Here is a 26,722-nt window from a genome sequence, read left to right as displayed (position 1 = left end):
AACTATATATACTGTGATAAGTATATATACTAACTTATTAATCATAAAAGGGTATAAATGCACCCCAGGAAAATGACCAAATATTTACCAGCAGTCATATGATCATTATTTCACACATATTTACCACTGACACATATGATTACTGTGCTTTAATACCCTGGTATGATTTATAAACCCTGAAACTTTAAGTTGTCTGCTATGCTAGAGATTAAATTCCAATAAGGTTATATTTTGGTAGTATCCTAACCTTTGGAACCAAGTTCTTAGACTTCAACCCAATGCCAAGAAAAGATTATATTGATAAACAGAATATTAACACATTTCCCCTGCCATTCATATTTGATTTGGGTTCCAGCTTGTGTTCAAACCAGTCCTTTAAGTCCATATTGGCCCGAATATTAGTCAGCTGTGAAATACAGTGGCAGCTTACTCCTCAGTACTTTTCGCACTACACATTCTCCTGATTCTTCAATAGCTAAATTACAAAATACATATTGGAAAAACCAAACTTTAACTGCTAGCTCTGTTTTCAACCAAAGACATGCATTCACTTACCCCTCGAGATCTTCCATTCTTAAGATGATAGTCTGGCCTCGTGAACTGCTTACTTAGGTAAAGGTATTACATCCCTTACTGTACTACATACCAATTTCTTGTTTTTCACTTAATCCCCAATTCAACTATTAACTTTCTAGTCCTTTTTTCATTTTATAAAATCATAAAAGAATGGTAGGTTCACATTACCATGTAGCTATGCAACCCGAGATCTGGCTATTAATCAACATATACTTGGATAATCAAATTTTTTACAAAGTGTTTTTAAAAGGGTTGTCCAAAACTCCCAATTCACAAGTCTCACTTAGAGCCTGTATTTTCAAGTACACTTTTTTTTTTAAACTGTCTCTAAGCCTTTTAAACCAAATCTTTTTGTATTGAAGACAATATCATATTACATTTTTTAACCTGTAAAGTTTTTAAAAGACAAGCTCTATATTCGGACCAATATGGTTAATTCTTTTAAAGAAAATTTTAATAGGTCAATTATAAATAGGTCATAAGGGTATAGGTTAAAGAGAAAAATTAAGCAGAGCACATGATGGTAGACCAAGGTAAGCTTATTAATACAGAAAGAAAACTTAATTACACTGGTTTTACCAAAACAAAAATCCTATAAAGGAAAAATACCAGGCTCATACTACTGTATTAAGCAAAATATTATATTAACAGTATTCAACCTTTTAAACCAGTGAATGCGGTTTCTGAAGGACTGATCAGGTTTTAACGAAATTCTCACTTTTTAAGATATATTATAGGGAAATACTAAGTAACTATATGCATTTTTAATACAACAAATAAATACTACTGTAAGAATGGTTGTGGCAAAATTGTCAATGTATGCTATAATAACTATGCTAATTTAAAAGGACACTGTCAAAGTGATTTTTCTAAAACATGGCTACATTTGTAATTTCTATTTCAGAAAACATTTAACTGACAAGGAAAAAGACAAAAGCCCTCTAAATGAGAGCAGCAGTACTATCATTCCCCTGGCAAATAATCAAAGAAACCACAGTTTTGACACATGCAATATCATTTTCCTCTAAAAAGGAAAAGCCAAGCAAAACATTTAAAAGAAATAGCTTTACTTTAAACATAAACACGTTGGCTTCTTAAATTTTACTATCTGCCTACATTATCTGCAACAGTATGACTATAAAATATAAAACAAAATATACTTAAAATATTTAAGAGGCTAGATAATGACAGTGGAGTCACTAATCATATATCAATTGTGGATAAAATGTTAAATCACGAGTTTTCAACTGTAAAAGAACATTCTAAATAACAGGTTATAGAAACGGTGATTTAATCTCTATATTACAATGGCTAAGCTTCCTGGCGATCTGAGTTATAAACCGGGGTATTTAACACTGTTAAGCATTAATAATTTCATCATACGGGTAAGAAAATGACTGTGTACATGGTACTGTATATGTACATGTGCATATAAGCATATTTCAGATTTCATATAGATATGGAATTGCCATAATGTGAAATGGTAATGGGTATATTTCCAAGGGTACATAAGTGCAGCACTTGAATGAACGCTCACAAGATGTCCAAGAGGAGGGAGATGATAGGTTTTTTTACTGGTATTTAGGGATAGCAATCGTTCATGTCCTCTGAAGCAAGGTAAAACAGAGGTACCCAAGTTGGAAATCAGAATGGAATAAAGCAATGCTCATAAATAAGGGAGAATGAAGATAATTTTTTGGCAGAGGCATCTGCAGGGGACAACTATAGAGAACAAAATGTTGATGACTAATCAGTTCCTGAATACAGGGGGAAGGGTCTTAACAAATAAAGAGACAGGGAAATTTGGGAGTATACCAGACTATCAGTGACATTTTATTATTACAAAGGGAACAGAATATTTATCTTTTCTCTATTTTTCCTGTATTATTCAGGGCCTACAAATCTACAGAAACCAGTTATTTCCACAAAAGTTTTTTTTTTAAGTTATCTGTTCTTTTGATTTTCTTCAGCAATCTAGGATTATCTGGGGTAACTGCTTGTCAACTGTTAGAAAGAAAAAAGTGAGTCTATGAGAGTGCCTGGGCTACATATTAAAATACTAAGCTCCAAACGTAATGAAACAAATCAAATAGGAAAATTAAAAGACTGAATAGTCTCTATGTTCACTAGATTTTTCCTGAGAAGTTCCCATGCCCATTCTTTAGGCAATTTTTTTATTAGGCAAATACGATATTTCCTTTTTGTATCTCATTATATCAAAAGAATTATGCACCTAAAAGTTAATAGGTGTTCTGGACCATCCCTATTGAAAACGTTCAAAGAGTTAAGAAGATACTTTCTTAGAAATCTGGCAAAAATAGTAATGACTGGCATGTGTTAGTTTGGCCATTTTTTCACACCAAAAAAGAATATAATTTCATGTGGTGGGAAAACAGACTAGAAGCAGATTCTAAAGACTCAAGGACACCAGAGAAATAAAACATTTCTTGAGGTGTGAATAAATGTCCCTCATAAAGAAAAGGCTGTCAATTATACCAAGAGAATGAGAGTAAGCTGTTTTTTCCCTGTTTCCTGAACACTCTGGAAATACCAGAGACTGATAATACATGTGTCAACAGGGTGTCAATGTGGGCCTCTTCTGATTTCAGCTCTTTCTCAGTTACAAAATCAGTTTCTGTGGGTACATTATTTATTTTGTGAAGCTATTTAAAATTTGGACTTCTTAAGTATTATGTATAAAACTAGGATACGAAGCGGGCAGGAGTCTTTTTAAACATATTTTTAGTGATAAAGGCTAAGTTGTTTAACCTAAAATAAAGACAGGCATCCTTATTGTAGGGGCTTCTGTTTAGAACATTTCATTATATTTTATTTTTATATATTATACCAAATAGGGACCATAAATATTCATTAACATTTAATAAGAATAAATCATCTGATGAGCACACAGATAATTATTATTTTAAAATATCAGAAACTTAAGATAGCAAAGTTTTTACTGCCTCAAACATTAATATTATAGGGAAAAGGGAAGAGCTAGTAACAAGCATAATGTATATTAGCCCAAACAAATCTTACTAAAACAAAAATTACAGTAGTATAATTCTTAAGGCCAGGGGAAAATGTATTATACTTGAGTAAAGAATGGGCTGCGTGAAATGGGTTAAACATTCATAAACACTCCAAGAGGTTTCTGTCTACAAAACTAAGCCAATAAACCAGTATCTTATTCTTGTCCTTTCTACACTACAAGCTATTGTTCATATTAATACTAAAAACAAACACATGTACCTCATGTCCACTTAGCAGAGTACACTCATCTTGAAAAGAAACGTACCTGATGAACCAAATCCACTGAGGGCTGACCCTATAGCAGCACCCAGAGAGCTACTGCTTCCAAAGCCAAGAGATGTACTTCCAGGTTGGCCAGGTCCATGAGAAAATAAAGAACTGCTCTGGGAGCTATTAGTCAGAGAAGTGCTCCCATAAAATGAATTAGACTGCAGATTAGTGCTTGGCGGCTGCTGCTGCTGCTGCTGCGGTGGTGGCTGAGTGCCAATTGGCCGGAACAGACCATTTGTGCTGCCTGTGAGACTATTCGCAGTTCCTCCAGCTGCTGCTGCCGCTGCTATAAAATAAATTTCAGATACTTCTTGTAACTACCCAGAAAAACATTTTCTATTTTTAAAATATCTCAAACACCACCAGAAAATTATTATCCCTGAAAATGTCAGTTACACTTACCAGCTTGTGCTGCTGCTGAACTAATTAAAACAGGTGTTGGAGCCATTAACCGAACTGGAGCTCCAAGGCCAGTTCTTGCTCCAGGGCCAACCACTAAGGCACCAGTCTGATCATAATAGGCAGTTGGAGCTAGTACTTGATAGCCTAGATAATAGCAAAATAAATGTTTACCAATGAAAACATTAATATAGAAAGCATGTTATTTACTTTCTCCCACAGTTGTTTTTATCAACCAGCAAACACAGCTATTTTTACTGTGAATATAAAACCATTAGTTACTATATAAAAAGTAAACACATCTGAGAAGGTATTAGTAAATAAAAGAAAATCTAACAAAGCCTAAATATGGACCACAGAATGATGAGATATAGTCTTTGCTTTTGAAACTGTAAGTAATCAAGGGCTGATGCTTGAAAATTATTACCACCAATTAGTTCTCCTGAGAGGAGAATGGATAAAGACTAAGGGAATTGAGAGAAAGCAGTGTAAGATTCATTAGGCAATTTTAGTAAATTTCTAAACCAAGTGCCTCACTGACAGCGTTTCCTTAGATTTTCACTTGCAAGCAATCCTTTAAAGATAAAATCATGATATAAACAGGTAACTTAAAATCATAAAGTTTAACAGTCAATTTGTAAAGGGTCTCAAGCTAGAGTTTGAATAAAAATCACATAGGCATTAGTTGTATTACAGCCTTGACCACAAGGCCGGTGACAATTTGCACTGTTCAGAACTATAGGAAGAGTAGTTTCTCTCTTCACAGACTTTCTCAGTTCCTCATCTGATCCACAGAACAGAATATGATTATTTCGAACAGAAAAGTGACTTTTTTGCCGATTTTCTCAAAGATGATCCAAAATAACAAATACCACTCAAGATGCATGGGAGAGAAATTAACTATATCTCTCTATATCTCTCTCTCTATATATATATACATATACATACATTCATACAGTGGCTATTTTAAGGCAATAGGTTTATTCTCTCCCAGGAGTCAGGTTAAGAAATGCTGTCTTATACAGTAACAAAGACTCAGGCTCAAAAGTGTGAGGACCACTTGCAAAAAAGTACTAGCAATATTGGATATTTTAAATTTAAATACCACCTTCCAAACTAGGACCAAAACTTTCACATGTAAAGGCTGTTTTAATAAAATGCAGTAACTCTGATTCACAATTGCAGCTTTATTGCAATGGATATGAATTAGAGGAGGACCAGCCAAATGAAGGGCTGCACTGGGCAAAATCTAGGAGGGAATGACCTCTCCTCTTAGAACTAATTGGTAATAATTTTCAAAGACCTCTCCTCATAGAATGAACATGATAATTTGAGAAATTATCAGATATCCTACTGTAACTGTCATATAGAATATGCAAGTCTGGAGTTTAATAGAGAGGTTCAGGTTGGATTTACAAATAAGGGAGTGGTCAACATAAGCATGGTATTAGCTAAAAATGATCCAACCACCAAGAAAATAAAAGGGTAGGGCCTACGGCCTGGAGGGTACTTCACTTTAAGAGGCTGGAGAGAGGAGGAACCAGAGAAGACACTGAGAGGAAACAGCCAGGAAGGAAAAAAACCAAATCAGAACACAGTGGTCTCCTGGAGGCCAAAGAAAAAAGAATTTGAATGAAGACTGAGTGATTAACAACACAAAATGCTGCTAAAAGGCATTAAGAGTTGAGAACCAGACTAATGAATTTAACAATACGGAAGTCATTCTGATAAGGATGATAGTCAGTGTGGTGAGTTTAGTAAAGAATGGAAGAACCATACAAGTATAGAAATGCTTTTGAATTTTGCTGTAAAAAGGACCAGAGTGGAGCTACAGAAAAGGGGCTGGGAATAAATTTTTTCTTAACCAGAAAATGTTCTTGTTTAGCAGAACATGATACTTCTTAAGTGTTTAAAACATTTATTATTGTGAAATAAAACAGAAAAAGTGCAAAAACCAAAAGTACATTATAATGATTACAACACAAAAAAGTATAACCTCCATGCAAGTCAATAATAGAAATAGAAAACTGCCTGGTACCCACCTCTTGTAAATCCCTGCTTTACCACAATCTTCTCTTTCCCTTTGTTGCTTAATCCCTAAGTCATGTCCGACTCTTTGTGACCCCATGGACTTGTAGCCCGCCAGGCTCCTCTGTCCATGGGATTTCCCAGGCAAGAATACTGGAGTGGGTTGCCATTTCCTTCTCCACTTCTCCAGGGGATCTTCAGAGTTACACAACATCTTACTTCCCACCTTACTTCTCTCTCTAAACAATCATTTGACTTATTTAAAAAATTTTACATGCAATTCATCCATATTGCTATACTTTGTTTCCATTTTCACTATTGTGTAGCACCTCACTAAACAAACACCAGGATAAATTTATCCATTCTACATTTACACTGTTCCCAGTTTGGGGTCCTTGTCAACAGTACTACCATAAACATTTTCATATGTGTATGCTGGTGTGTTATGAGTACATATTTCTCTAACCTAAGATGTATAGCAGCTGACACCCTGAGTTAAAGGGTATGCGTATTTTCAAATTTTGGTAATAATGCCCAAACTGCCTTCAAAGTGGTTGTGCAAATTTACACACTTACCCACCTTAGTATTAAGAGTTCCACTGCTCCCTGACTTTTTCCCCCCATTTACTTTTATTAGTTGGAGTCTAAATACTTTACAATATTGTAGTGGTTTTTGCCATACAATGACTTTTAAAATACTTGATAAACTATCAGACCTTTAAAAACTGGCCAATCTGAAAGACAAGAAGAAGCATTCGGTTGTGGTTTTGACTTTCTTTGCTCAGAAGGAAGTTGGGTGTCTTTTATATGCTAATTGTGCCTCAGCATTTCCTCTCAGGAAAAAACCTGTTCAAAGTTTCTCTCACCCATTTTCCTACTGGCTGTCTTTTGTTGTTGATTTATTTTTAATTTATTTATTCTATAAAATAATTTTATTTTTGGCTGTGCTGGGTCTTTGTTGCTTCAAGGGCTTTTCTCTAGTGGTGTGGGGGTTTTTCTTTGCCGTGGCTCCTGTTGAGGAGCATGGGCTCTATGGCATGAGGTCTTCAGCAGCTGCGGCTCAAGGGCTCAGCAGCTGTGCCTCCGTTTCTACAACACAGGCTCAACAGCTGTGGTGCACGGACGTGAGGCGCTCCGTGGCATATGGGATCCTCCTGGATCAGGGATTGAACCTGTGTCTCTCACACTGGCAGGCAGATTCTTCACCACTGAGACACCAGGGAAGCTCTCTTATTGATTTATAATTTTTTATGTATGCTGTATTCAAGTGTTCCACAGTTTCCTCTTTCATTCCGAGCCTGACCTGTCATTCTCTTTATGGTGACTTTTGAAGCAATGGGTTCAAATTTATTATTTCCTTTATTTTCGTAACAAAATTTCCCTATATTATCTTCTAATAACCTTTAAAATTCCACTTTCCCACACAGGTCTAAAATCCAAAATGTAAATGATTAATGAACACAGGGTAAGTCACGGATCCCAATTTGAACAATTCGTTGTTCAAAGAATCAATTTTCTTTATTTCGCCTTATTTATAAAACAAGTTCTTCCTCCCTATTGCTTTTTGCTGTTTTTTTGGGGGGGAATTAATTAGGTAGTTGTCCCTTCCTTTTGGGATCTCATTTTTGGGGTCTCTATGTCTCTCCATGCAGTAATTCAACTGCAGCTTTAAGAGTAAAATTTTACCCTAGAGTATAAGTCAGAATAGACCAAGTCCTTCTACTCATTTTTGTCCTTTAATAAGAGTATTGTGGCTAATCTTGACTCTGCATTTTCATTAAATTTTAGTATCAGCTGTCAAAGAAGCCCACAGTAAGAACCCACTGGGTTCTGATTGGAAATGCATTGAAACTATAGGTTAATATGGGAAGAATCGGCATGTTTAAAACATTGAGTTGCCCAATGGTATTTAGGTCTCCTTGAACAAAGCTAGTGGAGGTGATGGAATTCCAATTGAGTTATTCCAAATCCTAAAAAGATGATGCTGTGAAAGTGCTGCACTTGATATGCCAGCAAATTTGGAAATCTCAGAAGTGGCCAGAGGACTGGAAAATGTGTTTTCATTCCAGTCCCAAAGAAGGGCAATGCTGAAGAATGTTCAAACTACTGCACAACTGTGCTCATTGCACACACTAGCAAAATAATGCTTAAAATTCTCTAAGCCATCCTTCAACAATATGTGAACCATGAACTTCCAGATATTCAAGCTGGATTTAGAAAAGGCAGAAGGGTCAGAGATCAAATTGCCAGCATCCGCTGGATCATCTAAAAAACAAGAGAGTTCCAGAAAAACATCTACTTCTGCTTTACTGACTACGCCAAAACCTGTGTGGATCACAATAAATTGTGGAAAATTCTTCAAGAGAAACTTCTGAGAAATCTGTATGGAGGTCAAGAAACAACAGTTAGAACTGGACATGGAACAATGCACTGGTTCCAAACTGGGAAAGAGTACGTCAAGGCTGTATACTGTCACCCTGCTTATTTAACTTAGAAACAGAGTACATCATGCAAAATGCCGGGCTGGATGAAGCACAAGCTGGAATCAAGACTGCCGGGAGAAATATCAATAACCTCAGATACACAGATGACACCACCCTTACGGCAGAAAGTGAAGAACTACTAAAGAGCCTCTTGATGAAAGTGAAAGAGGAGAGTGAAAAAGCTGGCTTAAAACTCATCATTCAGAAAACTAAGATCATGGCATCTGGTCCCATTACTTCACAGCAAATAGATGGGGAAACAATGGAAATAGTGACAGACTTAATTTTTTTGGACTCCAAAATTACTGCAGATGGTGACTGCAGCCATGCAACTAAAAGACACTTGCTTCTTGTAAGGCAAGTTATGACCAACCTAGACAGCATATTAAAAGGCAGAGACATTACTTTGCCAACAAAGGTCCATCTTACCCAAAGCTATGGTTTATCCAAGAGTCATGTACAAATAGGAGAGTTGGACTATACAGCAAGCTGAGTGCCAAAGAATTGATGCTGTTGAACTGTGGTATTGGAGAAGACTCTTAAGAGGCCCTTGGACAGCAAGGAGATCCAGCCAGTCCATCCTAAAGGAAATCAGTACTGAATATTCATTGGAAGGACTGATGCTGAAGCTGAAACTCCAATACTTTGGCTACCTGATGCAAAGAACTGACGACAGAGGATGAGACAGATGGCTGGATGGCATCACCAACTCAATGGAAGCTCCAGGAGTTGGTGATAGACAGGGAAGCCCAGTATGCTGCAGTCCGTGGGGTCGCAAAGAGTCGGACACGACTGGGCGACTGAACTCAACTGAACTTACTGTCTAAACAAAGTTGTTTTCCCAAAGAAACTGTACACTTTTTAAGACTTATTCCTAGGTACTTACTACTGTAAATAATCTTCAAATTTTACATTTTAAAGCATTATAGTGTTGGGAGTTCCCTGGCTGTCCACTGTTTAGGACTTGTGTTTTCAATGCTGTGGACCTGGTTCAATCCCTGGTGGGGAACTAACTTGACCAAAAAAAAAAAAAAAAAAAAAGCGCTGCTGGCTGACAATAAAGATTTTATGCTTGATTTTTACATCTGAAAACCGTAGCAAAAACATTAATTCTAATATTTTATCTGCAGATTCAGTTACTATAATCATATTTTCTGCAAATGACAATTATTTCTCTCTTAAAGAGCTTTTTCATTTTATTCAAATTTCTCTCATGTTATATAGCACTGGCTAGGATCTCTAATACAATGTTTAAGAGAAGTATTGTTAGCAGAACTCCTTGTCTTTTTCCCAATCCTAGATGGAAAACTTTCAAATACTGAGTATAAACAGGAAGTCTGTCATCCTTTGGAGGTGAGGTGGGTTGTTTAATTCTCTTTGACTTCCCAGCATATTAAATCTTCTGATTCATATCTGTAAGTCAATATGTAAATTTATTATAATATTCTGCATCTTTTGAGAAATTCTTACTATTTGTATCTCTATTTTAATCGTTTAATGTGTAAAATTATACTGTGTGAGTTACTAATGCTCATCTTGCATTCCTGGGATAAAATCCAACTTGTTCATGATGTATCAGCCTGCTTCATATTGCTAGATCTGGTTTGCGAGTATTTCAGGACTTCTAAACCCATGTTCGTGAGTCTGATTAGCCGATAGTTCCTTTTCTGCACATCTGTAGGTTTCACTACCAAGATTAAGCCAGCGCCATAAAACGGCAAGGGGAAGCCAGTGTTCTTCTGGTCTCTGGAGCTTTAAAATTTAGAAACTACTTCTTTCTTGAATGCCTGGTATCACTCACCAGAAAAGTTGTGTTAGCCTGGAATTTTTTTGTAAGACTTCTTGATTACTCAATTGACTTAACAGTAACGAACTTTAGATTTTCTATATATCACTGAATCTGTTTGATAATTTTTTCTCATTATTTGTCTATTTTGTCTGCAATTTCCAATTTCCTAACATGAGACTGATTCCTAATATCCTGTTATGATTATTCAATTTTTCTGATATTGGTTATTTATGTCTTCTCTGTCATTTTTTTTTATGAATCTCTAATAGGTTTATCAATTTTATTAGTCTTTTTAAAAAAGCAACTTTTGGGATAACTTGACCTTTTTAATTGTATATTTGTCATCTATTTCATCTACATCAGTTTTGGTCTTTATTATTTCATTTCCTTCTTTAATTCTTAGAATTTATTTTCTTCATTTTATGGTTCCCAGATAGAAACTTATTTTCTAATGTATGTATTCAAGCCTATATACTCCAGCCATTTGCAAAAACATGGATGGACCTAGAGATTATCATATTAAGTGAAGTAAGCCAGATAGAGAAAGACAAGAAATCTTAAAAAAAAAAAAAAAAAAAAAAGACACAAATCTATGTACAAAACAAAAACAGATCCACAGACACAGAGAACAAACTTATAGTTACAAAAGGGAAAGGAGGGAACAGAATAGTTTCAGATTAACATATACACCACATACAAAAAAGATAACTAACAAGGACCGACTGTGTTGCCCAGAAAACTATACTATTTTGTGATGGCCTTTAAGAATCTGAAAAGGAATATACACATATAACTGAATCACTCTGCTGTACATCTGAAACTAACAACCTTGTAAATCAACTATATTTCAATTAAAAAGAAAAGGCCAATATACTCCTCTTTTATGTTTTGTTTTTAGGTGTAGTAAACAAGTTTAAATATGCAGCATTTTCATAATCAGTTCAAAAGTTTCTAATTTCTATTATACTATCTTTGTTATTTAAAGAGCTTGATAAAACACAAGACACTAAAGAAGACACACTCCTCACACTTAAGAATTACACAATTCATAGAGAAGGTAACATAGTGTATTTTTAATCCTAAAGTGCCACTTATTTGCAGACCTGACATTGATCAAATAACTTTCCTTAGGGAGAAATACGTAACTTTCACTTTAAGACATTTTCCACCTCCAAACACGCTAAAATAATTAACAGATCACAAACAGCTAAATGAAACACAAGGCAGACAGAAGTACTAAAGAAGGGAGTAAGTTATGTGCCACAAGAATGACAAAAGCAGAAATGATTATTATTTTCTTTTTTTGGCCATGCCGCATGGCAGGCAGGATTTTAGTTCCCCAACCAGGGGTCAAACCCATGCCCCCTGCATTGGAAACACTTGAGTCTGAAATCACTGGACCACTAGGGAAGTCCCAGAAGGAATAATTATTCATGAACAAGCACTGGGAAAGATTCAGAAAGGCTTCATGAAAAGGATCATATTAAAAGACAAAAAAGAAAGTTAATCACAAGTATAAAGCAAGGTTTTAAAAAGGAAAATGTAAAACTATATATCCTAATTTTGCTTAAAATTTATAAAAAGGTATGCTAAAGGAAAATTGTTGGCTAGAGCTAAAAGCATAAAAGAATGTTTGTGGAACAGTCTGTGGTCTAGTATGTTGAAGTATAGAACCAGGACACTGTTGATGAGTTTAAAAAGTAGTTTGGAGCTCGATTAATGGAAATGTTAGCAACCAGAATGGTATAAACTAACGTGGAACTTTGAAAGGAAACCAAAAGAATAAAAAGATGAAATAAACTGAAGAGACTAGAGGCTTACAGAGTTAGTGGGAGGACATAGGAGAGGCTGAACAAGAACAGCTGAGATGAAAAGAAGTGGACATGAGACAGAATAACCAAGAATTGGCAAGTCATTGAATGTGGGCATAGAAGAAATTAAGACTTAAAGATGACTCTGAGGATGAAGTAAAAAATTTCTAGCTCAAGAAGAGAAGGAAGTTAATAGTGAAATAGGGTAAACAGTAAGATAAGCAAATTTGGGAGAAGTGAGTTCATTTTGGGAAATTTTCAGTTTAAGGGAACAGCAGGAACATACACATGGCAATATTTTGTACAAAGGTAATAATGTGTTATGTGTTCAGAAAAGAATACAAGATGCAGATGTAAACTCACTTGGTGTACTGGCACAGGAATGACAGGTGAAAAGTGAAACCAGTTAAGATTCTCCCACAGGAAGTATATAAAGCATCTCTATTTTTCCAATACAGAAACTGAGGTTCAAAGAGGAAAGAGAACTGGTCAATGGTCAAGGTCACACAATCAAGTGGCAGAGTAACATGGCAGATCTGACTCCAAAAGTATCTAGTCACTAGACTAGACTGTCATTTACGTTTAATTGATATACAGAGGAAAGGAAGACTGACAAAAAGCAATAAGAAAGATGGGAAAGCCAGGAGAGTAAAATATCACACAAACATAGTGGAGAGGAGTTTCACAAAGTTAGACATACAACCAAGAAAATGAAGAATGAAGAAAAATTAGGATGAAGACAGGAAGTCATACTCTGGCACTGAGTTACATTAGAACTACTGAAAAAGAATCGTGGAGGCGGGGCTTAAAAAAGCAGTGTCAGAATGTAAGTTCTGAAAGGGATCAACAGAGTAAGAGGGGAGCATGAGAGAGAAAGTTTTTTACGATGAAGAGGCAGACTAGTATTATAGTGGTTATAGAAAAGGAGGTGGCAGAGGGATAAAGACTGAAAATGTAAGACTAAGAAACAATGGATAGCATATATAGTCATGCAGAAGGACTGAAAGTCTATAATCAACATAGTACAAGGAATAGGGATTTAATGGATGAGAAGTGAAACACAGAATGTGAAAAAGCTAAGAATTCTATGAGATTTGAAGAAAAACATCAATTTTCTTAAGCAAGCTCCTCTATTAGCACATAAAATTTTATAACTATGTAACTATTTGAATAAAGGAGAATTATTTGTAACTATTTGAATAAAGGAGAATTATTTCATCACAGTCCTGGGCAGAATGAAGTACAGAAGACAGAGAAAAGTTTCATAGTGAGAGAACGATATAAACAATCAACACATCACTTAGGAACAACAATATTAATTCTAGTAAAGCCCTTTTTGAGAGTGATTTTTACATTTATAGTCATAAAGGAACTAAATGTTGTGGCTCAGTAGATTAGGTAAAATAACCTGATTTCTTCCTAAAAGTTTTACCTGCTTTTAAATTTCTCATCACTCCAAAGATAGTCAATTCTTTATAGACAAATATACTGTAAAATATGGTTTTGTTAGGATTACCAACATAGAGTTCACTGGTGAACAAAACAAAACAAAACAAAAAAGTGCTTTCTTATAGAATGGAAGTGAACATAAAGATAAATTTTGAGAAGATAAATTTATCAACTTTGATAAACTTAATAGCCAAGTTGATAAAAGTTGATAAAATTAACTTGATAAATAGCAAAGTTGATATTATTTGTTGATAAAGTTAATAAAATTGATAAAGTTGATAAAATTAATAGCAAAATACCTTGATTTTTTTTAAGTCAACAAGAACATGAGCTGAACATGAGAAACAGGAGCAAAGGCATTTATAGGAAGTAAATGATAGGACCAGCATCAAAAGTCAAAAAAAAATTAGCAACAGTAAAAGGGAGTAGCAAATATACACAAGCCAGAAGCATTCTCTTAAATCACAGTCCTACTTAGAATCTAGTAAGGCAGGACTATGGTACTCTGTACTCTTCTCCCTTTCCTATTTAAGCTAAGAAACAAGAGGGACCCAGAACAGTCTTAGCAGGGGCTTTCATAAACTCCCAGTTCAGTTCTTTTTAGCTTTGTTCCATCCCTACACGTGCCTGTAATTTTAGCTTCACAGTCCATTTCACAAAGAGCTGCTTTTGCCAGGTCTCTAATCTACAACAGCTCTGGGACAGTAGCTTCCATGAAGCAAGATGTAGCTGGGGTAAAAAAGGAAAATAACGAGAATAGCCCTGTTCTACTATCATTTGTACTTCAGAGACAGTATTAACATCCTTTTTCATTCAGTAGGCTAAACAAGACGGTAAATTCTGACCTTAGAATTTCAGAGAGAACAGAATGAATGTAACTGATACAGAATTCCTCAAAACAATATAAAGAAATACTTAGCAGCGTATTAAAAAACCATCGAATCATGTAAGTCAGGACCTTCTCCAATGCATTAAACACATCTCCTACATGATCTGAAGAGAAAATTCATCTACAGCACAATTAAATGAAACTGGAACATGTATTTCATTAATAAGTACAGTTGACTCTTGAACAGCACAGGTATTAGGGGCACTGACCCTCTGTGCAACTAAAAATCTGCATTTAACTTTACAGTCAGCCCTCCACACCCACTATTCTGCACCTGCAGGACTGAATCAACCACAGACTGTAGTGCTATAGTACATCGTTACTGAAAAAGATTCAACAACAAGTGGACCCACACAGTTCAAACCGGTGGTTGTTCAAGCGTCAGCTGTACTCTACATAGTTAAAGGAGTACTCTTATACTAAATGTAAAAAAACAGCATGCTGAAAAGTGGGTCTTTAGGAGTGCAGAGATATGAAGGAATAGAACAGGTGATACATTATCTACAGACATTCAAATGTAACCTTTAAATTTCACTTTAAAAACATTAACAAGTGCCACTTTATTAGCTTAAGAAAAATACCTTCCATCTTTCATTATTAGAGTAGTAATTTTCACACAAATTAACTTCACAAAAAATGTATTTTGCTGGTCTTTTCTAAAAGTTGTACTGCAGCAACGGGGAGAAAATTTACTAAATACTGATGCCATTAGGTTTTAAATATCAATAGATTAAAATACTATAAATGTACTAAATAAGGCTGAACTAAGTCCTAAGTGGAAAATGTACATTTCTCAACATTAACTAATTAAATGACTAACCTTGTAAGGCAGGAATGGCAAATAGGTTTTGTCTTACATGCTAACAAATGGTTTTATTTCTTAAAGCACTGCATTAAGAATTCTGAGCTACGCTCCATTAGAAAGATGCTATGATTCACACTATAAGCAGACTAATAAAAAATGTCTTTGAGAATTCTAATGTACATTTGTCATCCCTGTCATTAAGTCTCACAAAAGATACTGATTTCACCTATTGGCACCTGAGTTCTAAATAATTTATTGCAGTGTAGGATTTTAAGGTGTGTTGATTTTTCCCACTCCTCGGTGTGACAATCTACTTTAAACCTTTTAAATCTATCCAAATTTCCACAATCAACCAACTATATACCTGGCATGCCGGTAGCAAGACCCTGACCAAAAGCCAAAGTTGGATTTGCTGCTGCAAGTGATTCAGCTTGCTGCCCTTGCTGGCCCTGATTGGGAGTAAGAGGGCGCTGACCTGCCCCAGCACGGAGAACCTACAAAGGACAAATGATTTCCTTAGAAACGATATTAGAAAATAACAAATTAATTTATCTTGGACAACTTTATATTGCAGAAAGCCTTTGGGTATTCTTTGAACATATTTACATTCAAAGAAATGTCAGTTTACCATTAAAAAGTACAAATTATGTAATTCAAGAACATAATCTATTAAGCAACAAGGAGATTTTATAAGGTCTTCACAAAAAATTATTTCTAGTGTTTGTGATCTTTAACTTACCAAAGTAGCATTAAAATGAGAGAGATATTTGGGGAGAAAGGGCAAAAGTTTAGATGAAGAAAAAAGTTTAAATTCTGTAATATTCTAAGACTGAAAACTGTAAGTTAAATGACGATTCAATTAGTCTCTTACAAGACTGTGATGCAGAGTGAAAACTTCAAATTTAACCAGTTTTTAGCATTTAGAAGCTTTAATAAAGTGAGCAAAAAGCTGCTCATTACTGTCAAATCTTAGGGTGAAAACAGGAACAAAGATTTCATCAAAAAATGTGTAAACTCTTAAGAATGGTCAAACTTTACTACTTCATAATACACAGCTCTTCTTACAGTGATAAAACACAACCATGATACACATTAATTTCACAAAGGTAAATACTTCAACAGTTCAGGACAAGGGGGATTCATCTCAAGTCCAACCATGGAAGCAAGCATCATGCCACAAGTATGGGTAATGTATAGGCAATGTGATTTATTTGTTTAGCCGAAGAAAACAGATTTTAAGAGTATTAAATGGTGCTATGGTATAATCTACAAGGACTGAGTCAAAGGACAGCTTTAACAGAACATCAACATAGTTTAAAAAGAAAATTCAACTGCCAAGTAACAAACACTGTACTTGTCATTAAGTTGCTTCTTTGGTATAAGTATGATAAATTTGACAACCAGCATTCTGGCACTTTTATCAGAATTTTACTTTGACATTTATTTACAAAAATAGGTTCAGGAAAGCAGAAACTGGGAACAAAATCTTCAAGATAAACATTTTCTGTTTTAAGAAACTAAATCTAACCTTTACTGAAAATATTTCATCTTTCCTTGCTTAAAAACAAAGAACCCAGTAACCTCCTTTTTCTGGTCAGAAATAAGTTAATACTTAAAACAGTAATTTAAATATCCAGAAGGAAATGAACTGACAATCACTTTAATAGAAACACTGTGAGTACACTTCAAGAAGTGAAAAAAAAAAAGTGAAGAAAAAATTAAAAACTGTTAAGAGATTTCAAGACAGTTTCAAAAACAGAAATGTAGAAGTGGAATAAACTAAATATTAAAACTCACATAATTAGAACTAGAGGGAAAAAAACCCATAATACTTGTGTACCAACTATATGATAGGTACTATGCTAAACACACTGGGAAAAATAAACAGAGAAAAAACACAGATCTTGAATGCAAGGGGCTCATACAACTTCAAAGACTCTTTAGATATTATTTAATGAAGGCAAGCCTATACCTGTTGCTGTCCAGGCTGAGCTTGTGATGCTGCTTGTTGATTTGCTGTGTTGTTTGCCGCAGCTGCAGCTTGCTGCTGAAATAAATTGGCTGGATACACCCCCCACGGAACACCATAATACTGAGGTGGAACCACTGCCGGACCTAAACCCCACATCCCACCCCCCCAAAAAAATTTAAAAAAAGTCACTACATTTTATAGAATAAGGTTGGTCAGTTACCATTAGATCATAAAGAAAGGAACAGTGCATTAGACTTAGAGTAGATGTCCTTACAATCCTATATCCACATGGAATTGCTTTCCCCTTTCCCAATTCTACTAGAGACAGCCTACTGAGGCATGGATTATTAAAAAAAGAAAGTATTCAGAGGTGACATTAATGAAAAGAGGTGGTATTAATAAAAAGATATAAAACTAAACTCAAGAGGGACAAATGAACTAACAGAACACTTAATCACCTTTTCAACAGCTATTGAATGCTAGTTTATGCACCTGACACTGACAAATAGGAACATTAGACAACATAAAGATTTCCTATATTCAATTCATCACTCTTTTGAAAAAGGAATTTTTTTAACGGAAAACATTTTTGGCTTTTAATTTGTAAAATATAACATAAAATTAGGGAACATTTTGGTACTAAGCTTGCTAACAGTATATTTTATTTGCAAACAGAATTTTAAAATATTTTTCATATCTGAAACAAAATCAGTTACAACTGTCACAAAGCAAGTGAAAATCACATAAAAACAAATGAAATGTCAGTGCTTATGTGATTAGGAAACTGGAACCAGTAAGTTAAGACAAGAATGAACTATATTATATAATCATAAAGGGACACAGACATAAGAAAGCAACGCAGGAAAAAACAGTAAATTCTTGCTCTATCTACTTTATCCAAGATAAAACTTAATTTCTGGTCAGTATGTAGTATCACACAAAATAAGACTTGCCATTAAATTAATAATTAACATGTCATGTTTCCTTGCTGATAAAACAAACATGTCCTAAATTCCACTGATATGGTTTTAGTGTATCTGGTGGCGGTGGTGGTGGTTTAGTCGCTAAGTTGTGTCCAACTCTTGCGACCCCATGGACTGCAGCCTGCCAGCCTTCTCTGTCCATAGGATTCTCCACGCAAGAATACTGGAGTGGATTACCATTTCCTTCTCCAGGGGATCTTCCCAACCCAGGAACTGAATCTGGGTCTCCTGCATTGGAGGCAGATTCTTTACCAACTCAGCTACTAGGGAAGCATTGCATATTAGTGTAGCTAACGTGTATTTTACAAAGTCAAACTCTTGGTTTCACTTTGTTTTAGAAGAAAATAAAGCCTGGTGTAACTGAACTGCTAACATGAAAAGCTTAAAAAAAAATTCAAAGACAGTTTAAGCAAAATCTACAATAAAGACTCTTAAAACATAAGAAAAGGATTTATGAAGAAAGGTATACACTGTCACAACAAAACAAAAAGAATCAGACATCCAGCTAGAACTTCTCTGTCCAAAAGCAGTCAAAAGTCACCTGTGGCTAAACAGTTGAAAGTTGAATAGCCTGAGCTGAGATGTGTTCTAACACATCTTACTATGGGGATTTTGAAGACTTGGCATTTAAAAAAAGTACCGATCAATAAAAACTACCAATAAAAACGTACCTATCTATAAAAACTATCAATAATCAATAGTTAAACCAAACAGATCACTGAAATTAAGTTCATGTATTTTATTTTTATAATATGGTTACTAGGGAAAAAAAATCTAAGTTACATTATCTGGCTCACGTTCTATTTCTACTGGACAGTGCTGATCTCAGAAAGTCTAAGTAAGTCCAGAATGCCATGAATCCTTATCTTGAAACTAATCATCACTTAAATTGCTTCTTTCATGTTCCACAGATTCACAGATTAATGATTCTCTGTACTTAAGCTACACCAGCACTTTACACATTAACATCCAGTTAAATGGTACCAGGAAAGCTCATATCCTTATGGAAGCACAGGCAGATCTACACCAAAAGTACTCATTGTGACAGGTTAGTTTCAGTTGGCTAACTAAGGGATCCAGCAGGAATTTGAAATTAACATTTTCCCCCATGTCTTAAAATTCTTGTGTATTAAAAAAAGGTAGACAGATACCTAAGAAACCCACAAATGCTTAAGAAAAAAATACCTGTTCTGTAGGCATGATAATAAATAACTACCAAAAGCAGATATAACATTAATTGATCAGTGTTAATTCAGTGAATTTATCACTGACAGTTTCAAGTTATGAAAAGCTAAAGCTAGTCAATCAGCAGCCTCAACCAAGGAAACACACTTCCATTGTTTATATCTCCCTGCTCCTGTCTTGGTAACCAACATAAATCATGCTTAAGGCTAATTCATTCCTGTCTCTATAACTTACTCAATGTAAAACAACTTCTCCCTCTAAACCCTAGACAACAAATCACTTTGCTCAATAATATTGTGCCAAACCAGTACACAAGTCTTCCTTACTTAAATGGGAAATACAATTTGGTTAAAAAAAAATTTTTTTTTCAGCTTTAGTGCAATACAATTGACACGTGACACTGTGTACTTCTGTTTTTTAGTCCAGATTTTGAGTGGCAGTTATCAGGCTTTGACATTTACTAATATGTTCTTTCCAACTCAATCCCATCTTTTCATCCCTCAGCTTGCCTGTTTATTCTAATATTGCTAATTAAACTTTACTTTTTAGATACTCATTCACTCAAGACTGAACCTCTTTACCTTGTCCTATTCCTGATCTGGGTATTTACTATTCCTGACCTAGGGATAGCTGCGATAGAGACACCTGTGAGTGTCCAGCTTATTTTCTGAGAAGTAACTTTATTTGCATTGTCTCTGTGGGTAAATGGGATCAGTTACAAGAATAAAGATTTGCTAATTAAGATTTTTGAAAACTATGAAACTAAAATATAAACCAACTATGCCCAGGAGGAAAAGAGTTATCAGACTTAGGTTTTCTCCTGTAGCGTTACAGTTAAAAAATAAACTAACTTTGGAAACTTCATTTCACTCTGGATATGTTTCTGTTTTCCCTAGGAACTTCAAATTGCCCCAATAGACAAAAGTAAAGCTTACCCCCAAATTAAAACTAAATCCAGAATAAGCAACAAGTATGAACAGTGAGTTACCTGCTAATGTAGCTGCTGCAGCCAATCCTGCTGCAGTATATGGATCAGTCCCTGGAGGAGCAGCACTAATAATATATGGATTTGGCACAAATGCAGCTGGAGCAAGGCCTGCTGAAAATACACCAGCTATATTTGAAAGAGAGAGAAATAATAAAAACATATGCATGATTTTCTTCATTAGGAAAAAAAATTCTATTCTGAAATTGGGGTTGGGGAGGAGAGAGTATATGATGATTCTAACTCTTATTACCTAAGTGACCTTGAGTATGTAACGCAAACTGGTTCTGGGATTCTTCATGTATGCAACAGGCACATAACCAGTAAATTCTGTTCAAATTAAATATAAATGATTGTATAGTACTAGCACATAACAGGCACACAATAAATGTTTAGAGCTAGAACTACTATTGTTCAATAGTGGTTTTTCATTCAATCTTTATTAGGTCAACTATGAGCCAGGCATTCAACACTGAGGAGGACAGATATGATGTGCCCTCACAAATCACAATCTAGTCAGAAAAACAAGCAGAATACAGTGTAAGTGCTATGAGCACAGAAAGACAGGATGTCAAAGGAGCTTTTGGTAGGATGGTATGGAGTGGTAGTAAGATAAAACTGGAGCCATATCAGAATGAAGACTCATGAAGTTTCCTGGGTCATGTTAAGCAGTTGGGACTTTACTCTGAAAGTAAAAGAAAAATAGTGAGTTTTAAGTAGGATAATAAATCCACTTCTGAGTCTAATATATGCCAATATAGATTTGGTAAAGGAGGCTAAGGAAGATTTATGCTAGAATTTCCTCTTCTGGAAAGTAAATGTGAGAAGTACAAGGTAGGAAATAGCTAAAGAGAACATGTTTAAAGTTAAAGGAGCTCAAAAAGGCTCAAGTTGAAAAGATGGTGGGGGATGGATATAGGCATAAAAAGCAAGAGGACATAAAATAACTTTTATGATTATGATATTACAGTGGTTTTCATGTTTCTGGACTGTGACGCACAATGTAAAATATTATTTCACATGGACCTAGCATCCACACACGCAAATGCCACAAACAAAAATCTCAAAAAAATGTTTACTCTTACGAAATTTCAATGCACTCTAAAGTAAATTGCCAATTTTAACAAATAATGGCCACAACCTACAATACTGATTTCATGGCCAGGCAACACATGGCCATTTGAATAAAAGAGAGGGTTCAATTAAATCCCTGCACTATTTAAAAAATCATTTGCTCAAAGTTGCATTCTTAGTTATGCCCTACATCAAAGGCTTTCGAGATTTCCCTCTAGTGCCTCTACTGTGATTCAGCTCAGTTCAGTTTAGTCACTCAGTCGTGTACGACTCTTTGTGACCCCGTGAACCGCAGCATGCCAGGGCTCCCTGTCCATCACCAACTCCCAGAGTTCACCCAAACCCATGTGCATTGAGTAGGCAATGCCATCCAACCATCTCATCCTCTGTCGTCCCCTTCTCCTCCTGCCCTCAATCTTTCCCAGCATCAGGGTCTTTTCAAATGAGTCAGCTCTTCGCATCAGGTGGCCAAAGTATTGGAGTTTCAGCTTCAACATCAGTCCTCCCAACGAACACCCAGAACTGATCTCCTTTAGGATGGACTGGCTGGATCTCCTTGCAGTCCAAGGGACTCTCAAGTGTCTTCTCCAACACCACAGGTCAAAAGCATCAATTCTTCAGCACTCAGCTTTCTTTATAGTCCAACTCTCACATCCATACATGACCACTGGAAAAACCATAGCCTTGACTAGATGGACCTTTGTTGACAAAGTGATGTCTCTGCTTTTTAATATGCTGTCTAGGTTGGTCATAACTTTCCTTCTAAGGAGTAAGCATCTTTTAATTTCATGGCTGCAGTCACCATCTGCAGTGATTTTGGAGCCCAGAAAAATAAAGTCTGATACTGTTTCACCATCTATTTGCCATGCAGTAATGGGGATCAGATGCCATGATCATATTTTTCTGAATGTTGAGTTTTAAGCCAGCTTTTTCACTCTCCTCTTTCACTGTCATCAAGAGGCCCTTTAGTTCTTCTTCACTTTCTGCCATAAGGGTGATGTCATCTGCATATCTGAGGTTACTAATATTTTTCCCGGCAATCTTGATTCCAGTTTGTGCTTCCTCCAGCCCAGCGTTTCTCATGATGTACTCTGCATTTAAGTTAAATAAGCAGGATGACAATACACAGTCTTGACGTACTCCTTTTCTTATTTGGAACCTGTCTGTTGTTCCTTGTCCAGTTCTAACTGTTGCTTCCTGACATGCATATAGGTTTCTCAAGAGGCAGGTCAGGTGGTCTGGTATTCCCATCTCTTTCAGAATTTTATTTATCACAGTTTATTGTGATCCACACATTCAAAGGCTTTGGCATAGTCAATAAAGCAGAAATAGATGTTTTTCTGGAACTCTCTTGCTTTTTTGATGATCACGACAAGAATAAAGATGTTTTGATATACATGTTCTACTTCTATTAACTACAAATTGAAAAGTCAGGACCTAACTTTATATTCTATATATATATATTTTTTTTTAGAATAACAAAAAATATTTTACTAAAACATAAGATTTACAGAAGTTTCCAGACAAGCCATACAAAATGGTCACAAGCTTTTTCTTGAAGGGAGGATTCTACACTTGACAGTAAGGTCACAATGTTATTAGTGAGGGCTGTGATGTCTGTTTAATGTTCCCATTTTGGCTCAAACAATCAAGCTTGTCCATCTACAGCGTCTAAATAAAGTTAGACTTGGCTAGAGAGCATAGGCTAAAGAACTGGTTAGCTGCTTTTAACCAATGCAATTAGATCACCATAAAAAGGGGGAAAGGAGCCCATAAAATTAAAATAAAACTACCTTCCCCCCCACCAAAAAAAAATAATAATAATAAAATAAAGAAAAACACCCACACCCCTGCAGCTAACCCTGACAACTACCTTCATTCACAGTGCTTTATACTTAAACCATGATGGGGGAAATGAATAAAAGCAGAGAGGCGCCACTGCTTTTAAATGTTTCGCAACAATCCAGATGGTACTTCTAGCCTCTGCTCATGCTTTACAACAGTGAATCAGGACAAGACATAGATTTGCTAATGTGCATTTAATCACCAAAGGGTTGAAGACGTCTGGGTTTTTATTCTGTAATGTTTCTAAGACTGTATCCATTAAATGCAAACAAAAAAGGAAGAAGTCTTGGCAGAACAGGAGAAGTGATGCACACTTGAGGATAGAAGCGATTTAAATATTATTCATGGCATATAGCCTAGTCCATGCTCTAGCTGTTTCTATGGCTTGGGCTTCGTTGGTCTTCCATTGCTCCGCTACATCATTTGCTAATGGATCATCTGGATTGGGAGCATTTAACAAAGCCTGGATCGATAGCAGAACTGTGCAGATCTGCAGTGCTGGGGACCACTTATCTTTCAAAATATCTAAACATATTCTTCCCAACTTGTCTACATTAGGATGATAAATTTTGGTCATGAAACGTACTTTAGGGGCTGCCATTGGGTATTCTTCTGGAAGGAATAGTTCAAGTTTAAAAGTCCCTCCCTCAAAGGGGGAATCCTGAGGGCTGGCAATGACCACATGAAAATAACGGGCGTTGCTCTCATCTGGTTCTGCTTTAATGCCAGGAACTGGTTCTGCCAGCAAACGCTGGGTTTCCTTGATAATCCTGCGGGGCAGCCCGGCCATCTTGTCAGATCCCGAGTTCGGCCTCTGGTCTCGTCTCCCTCTATATTTTTATTATTAAAAAAGACTGCTTTTAAAAACTCAAAATACTATTAATATTTAAGTATAAAAAGTGGAAAGCCAAAGTCCTCATGTAACCTTTACTGACCATTAGTTTATAGCCTTCTCAATTTTCTTTTTTGACTTCAGAAATGATTTTAATATAGCTCTCTCCATATTTATACTACAAAGCTGACAAAAAGCAGGAAGGTTTCAAATATCTGAAAAAGAAGGAATTAGTTTCACCTAATGGATATATCAGGGCTTCCCAGGTGGTGCCAGTGGTATAGAACCCGCCTGCCAATGCAGGAACTGTAGGACATGTGGGTTTGATCCCTGGGTTGGGAAGATCCCCTGGAGGAGGGAATGGCGACCCACTCCAGCATTCTTGCCTGAAAATCCCATGGACAGAGGAGGTTGGTGACCTATGGTTCATAAGGTCACAAAGAGTGACTGAAAGCAACTTAGCACAATGTATATATACTGAAACTTCTGCCAAAAAAGGGAAAACTTATTTTAAACTCACATGATTCACTTAGAAATATTTACAACATATGAGATTTCAAGCCATATGCTTGTGTGTGCCCCTGTTGTTGTTTAGTCACTAAGTCATGTTTGACTCTTCTGCGATCCCACGACTGTAGTCCGCTAAGCTCCTCTGTTCATGGATTGCTCAGGCAAGAATACTGCAGTGGGTTGCTATTTCCTTCTCCGGGGGATCTTCACCTACCTAGGGATTGAACCTGCATCTCTTGCACTGCAGGCAGATTCTTTATTGCTGAGGCACAAGGGAAGCCTATTATGTGTGTGTACACATAAATGCGTATGTTTGCATGTATACATGTACATGTGTTTGAATCTATGTTTATATGTGCATATGTATAAATACATGTCCTTCTAAATTTTTAAATGAATATATATATACAAACACCCTGATAAGTTTTATATTACAGGGTATAATGGTACTTTAATATGCTTTTCTCACTTGCCAGTTAAACACAGATCCCTTTCCATGTCAAGGGATACCTATTCATATTAATTTTTTTGGTGGTGTGTGTAGGGGGCTGCTGCATGCCACCTGGCTTGCAGGATCTTCATTTCCCACAACCAGGGATTGCACCCTGGCCCTCGGCAGTGAAAGTGTGCATCCTAACCACTAGACTGCCGGGGAACCTCCTAGTAATATTTATAGCTGCAGAGTTCTGGATCCCACTACATAAAAGGAACGTGATTTAACTAGTCTACTACAGATATACAGATGATTCACTTTTTGCTATTAATAATGCTATTATTCTTTAAGTATACATTATCATCATATCCTTATGAAAATTCACTTAAATGGAGAAACATATATATTTAATCTCCATCCACCTGTCCAGATTACTCTCCAGTAAAGTTTTACCAATTTATACTACTGCCATGAGTACGAGAATACCACCTACACTCAGATGAAATAGGGTATTATTGAATTTTTTTAAAGTTGACAATGTGAGAAGTAAAATAAAGTATTAAAATTAGTTGGTTTTAATCTATGGTTCTTTGGCTATCAAAGAGACAAACTTTATCAGATCTTTTATACTTCTATTTTTTCATTAAAATTCTTATCCATCAGAATATGACCCAATTACCTCCAAGTCATTTTCCAAAGATACTCTAATTAATTTGCAATGTTAAGGCTAAAAATCACACTACCACCACACACCAAACACACACACCCTCACTTCACAGTATTCTTGTTTACTGATCTAGTTATATATTTCTAAGCCAGCGCCACAATGTTTTAACCACTGAAGATAATAATTACTTTGAAATATGGCTAAGTCCATCTCTCACTTTAGTGTTCTATTAACTTTCTGGTTTCACTTTTCTGAGATAAACATCAAAAGCAAAGTTTTAAGTTTCAAAAAAGAAAAAAGGTCCTGTTGGTATTCCAATCAATATAAATTTAAGGAGAATTGATATCTTTAAGGTACTGAGTTTCCCACAAAGGGCATGTGTCCCCATTTATTCAAGCCTTCAGAAAAAGCCTTGCACTAGTTTAGTTACTCCCTACTCCATCCCACATCCTGATTACTATGTGTAACTTTTCAGTGTTCTGAGAGATTTCCTAAGTTTTATCTTCTGGTCTATTTCCTCCTAGGTGATAGCTAGTTAATTATGCAGTCCACCCCATGTGTTTTTATTTACAAGGTTCTGAAATGGTTTGTTTTCACATCATTTTGATATTTTAAGACCTCTGATCTTTGATGACTTATGTCCTTTATCTCTTAATATTCTAAATAAACACTTAAAAAATTCTTTTCAGAACTTTTTCTTGATG

At 35.7% G+C, this 26,722-nt stretch overlaps 2 protein-coding genes across 11 annotated transcripts in view; both read right to left on the bottom strand.

Annotated features, from left to right (window-relative positions):
• PUM2 (pumilio RNA binding family member 2) overlaps nucleotides 1-26,722 on the bottom strand; it is a 97,206-nt gene that overhangs the window by 26,881 nt on the left and 43,603 nt on the right. For 9 of the 10 annotated variants that reach the window (XM_020898280.2, XM_020898279.2, XM_020898283.2 and 6 more), the window contains 5 exons: nucleotides 20,661-20,786; nucleotides 17,505-17,647; nucleotides 15,897-16,026; nucleotides 4,282-4,425; nucleotides 3,875-4,165 (listed from right to left, as the gene is read on the bottom strand). In XM_020898280.2, the coding sequence (XP_020753939.1) occupies nucleotides 3,875-4,165; nucleotides 4,282-4,425; nucleotides 15,897-16,026; nucleotides 17,505-17,647; nucleotides 20,661-20,786 (834 nt within the window). The remainder of the gene's footprint in view (nucleotides 1-3,874; nucleotides 4,166-4,281; nucleotides 4,426-15,896; nucleotides 16,027-17,504; nucleotides 17,648-20,660; nucleotides 20,787-26,722) is intronic. The other variant, XM_070451309.1, reaches the window with a different exon arrangement.
• LOC139029924 (ubiquitin-conjugating enzyme E2 N-like) lies at nucleotides 23,208-24,435 on the bottom strand. Its single transcript, XM_070451317.1, has one exon. It carries the CDS (start codon nucleotides 24,364-24,366, stop codon nucleotides 23,908-23,910), a length of 459 nt encoding a protein of 152 aa, XP_070307418.1. The 5' UTR covers nucleotides 24,367-24,435; the 3' UTR covers nucleotides 23,208-23,907.

Source organism: Odocoileus virginianus, chromosome 2 (genome assembly GCF_023699985.2).
Source record: "Odocoileus virginianus isolate 20LAN1187 ecotype Illinois chromosome 2, Ovbor_1.2, whole genome shotgun sequence".
NCBI lineage: Eukaryota > Metazoa > Chordata > Mammalia > Artiodactyla > Cervidae > Odocoileus > Odocoileus virginianus.
The sequence above is the reverse complement of the archived record's forward strand: the minus strand, read 5'-3'. Positions and strand labels throughout refer to the sequence as shown.

Excerpts from the sequence above, each read along its gene's own strand:
- LOC139029924 (XM_070451317.1), bottom strand. The coding sequence starts at position 24,366 with ATGGCCGGGCTGCCCCGCAGGATTATCAAGGAAACCCAGCGTTTGCTG.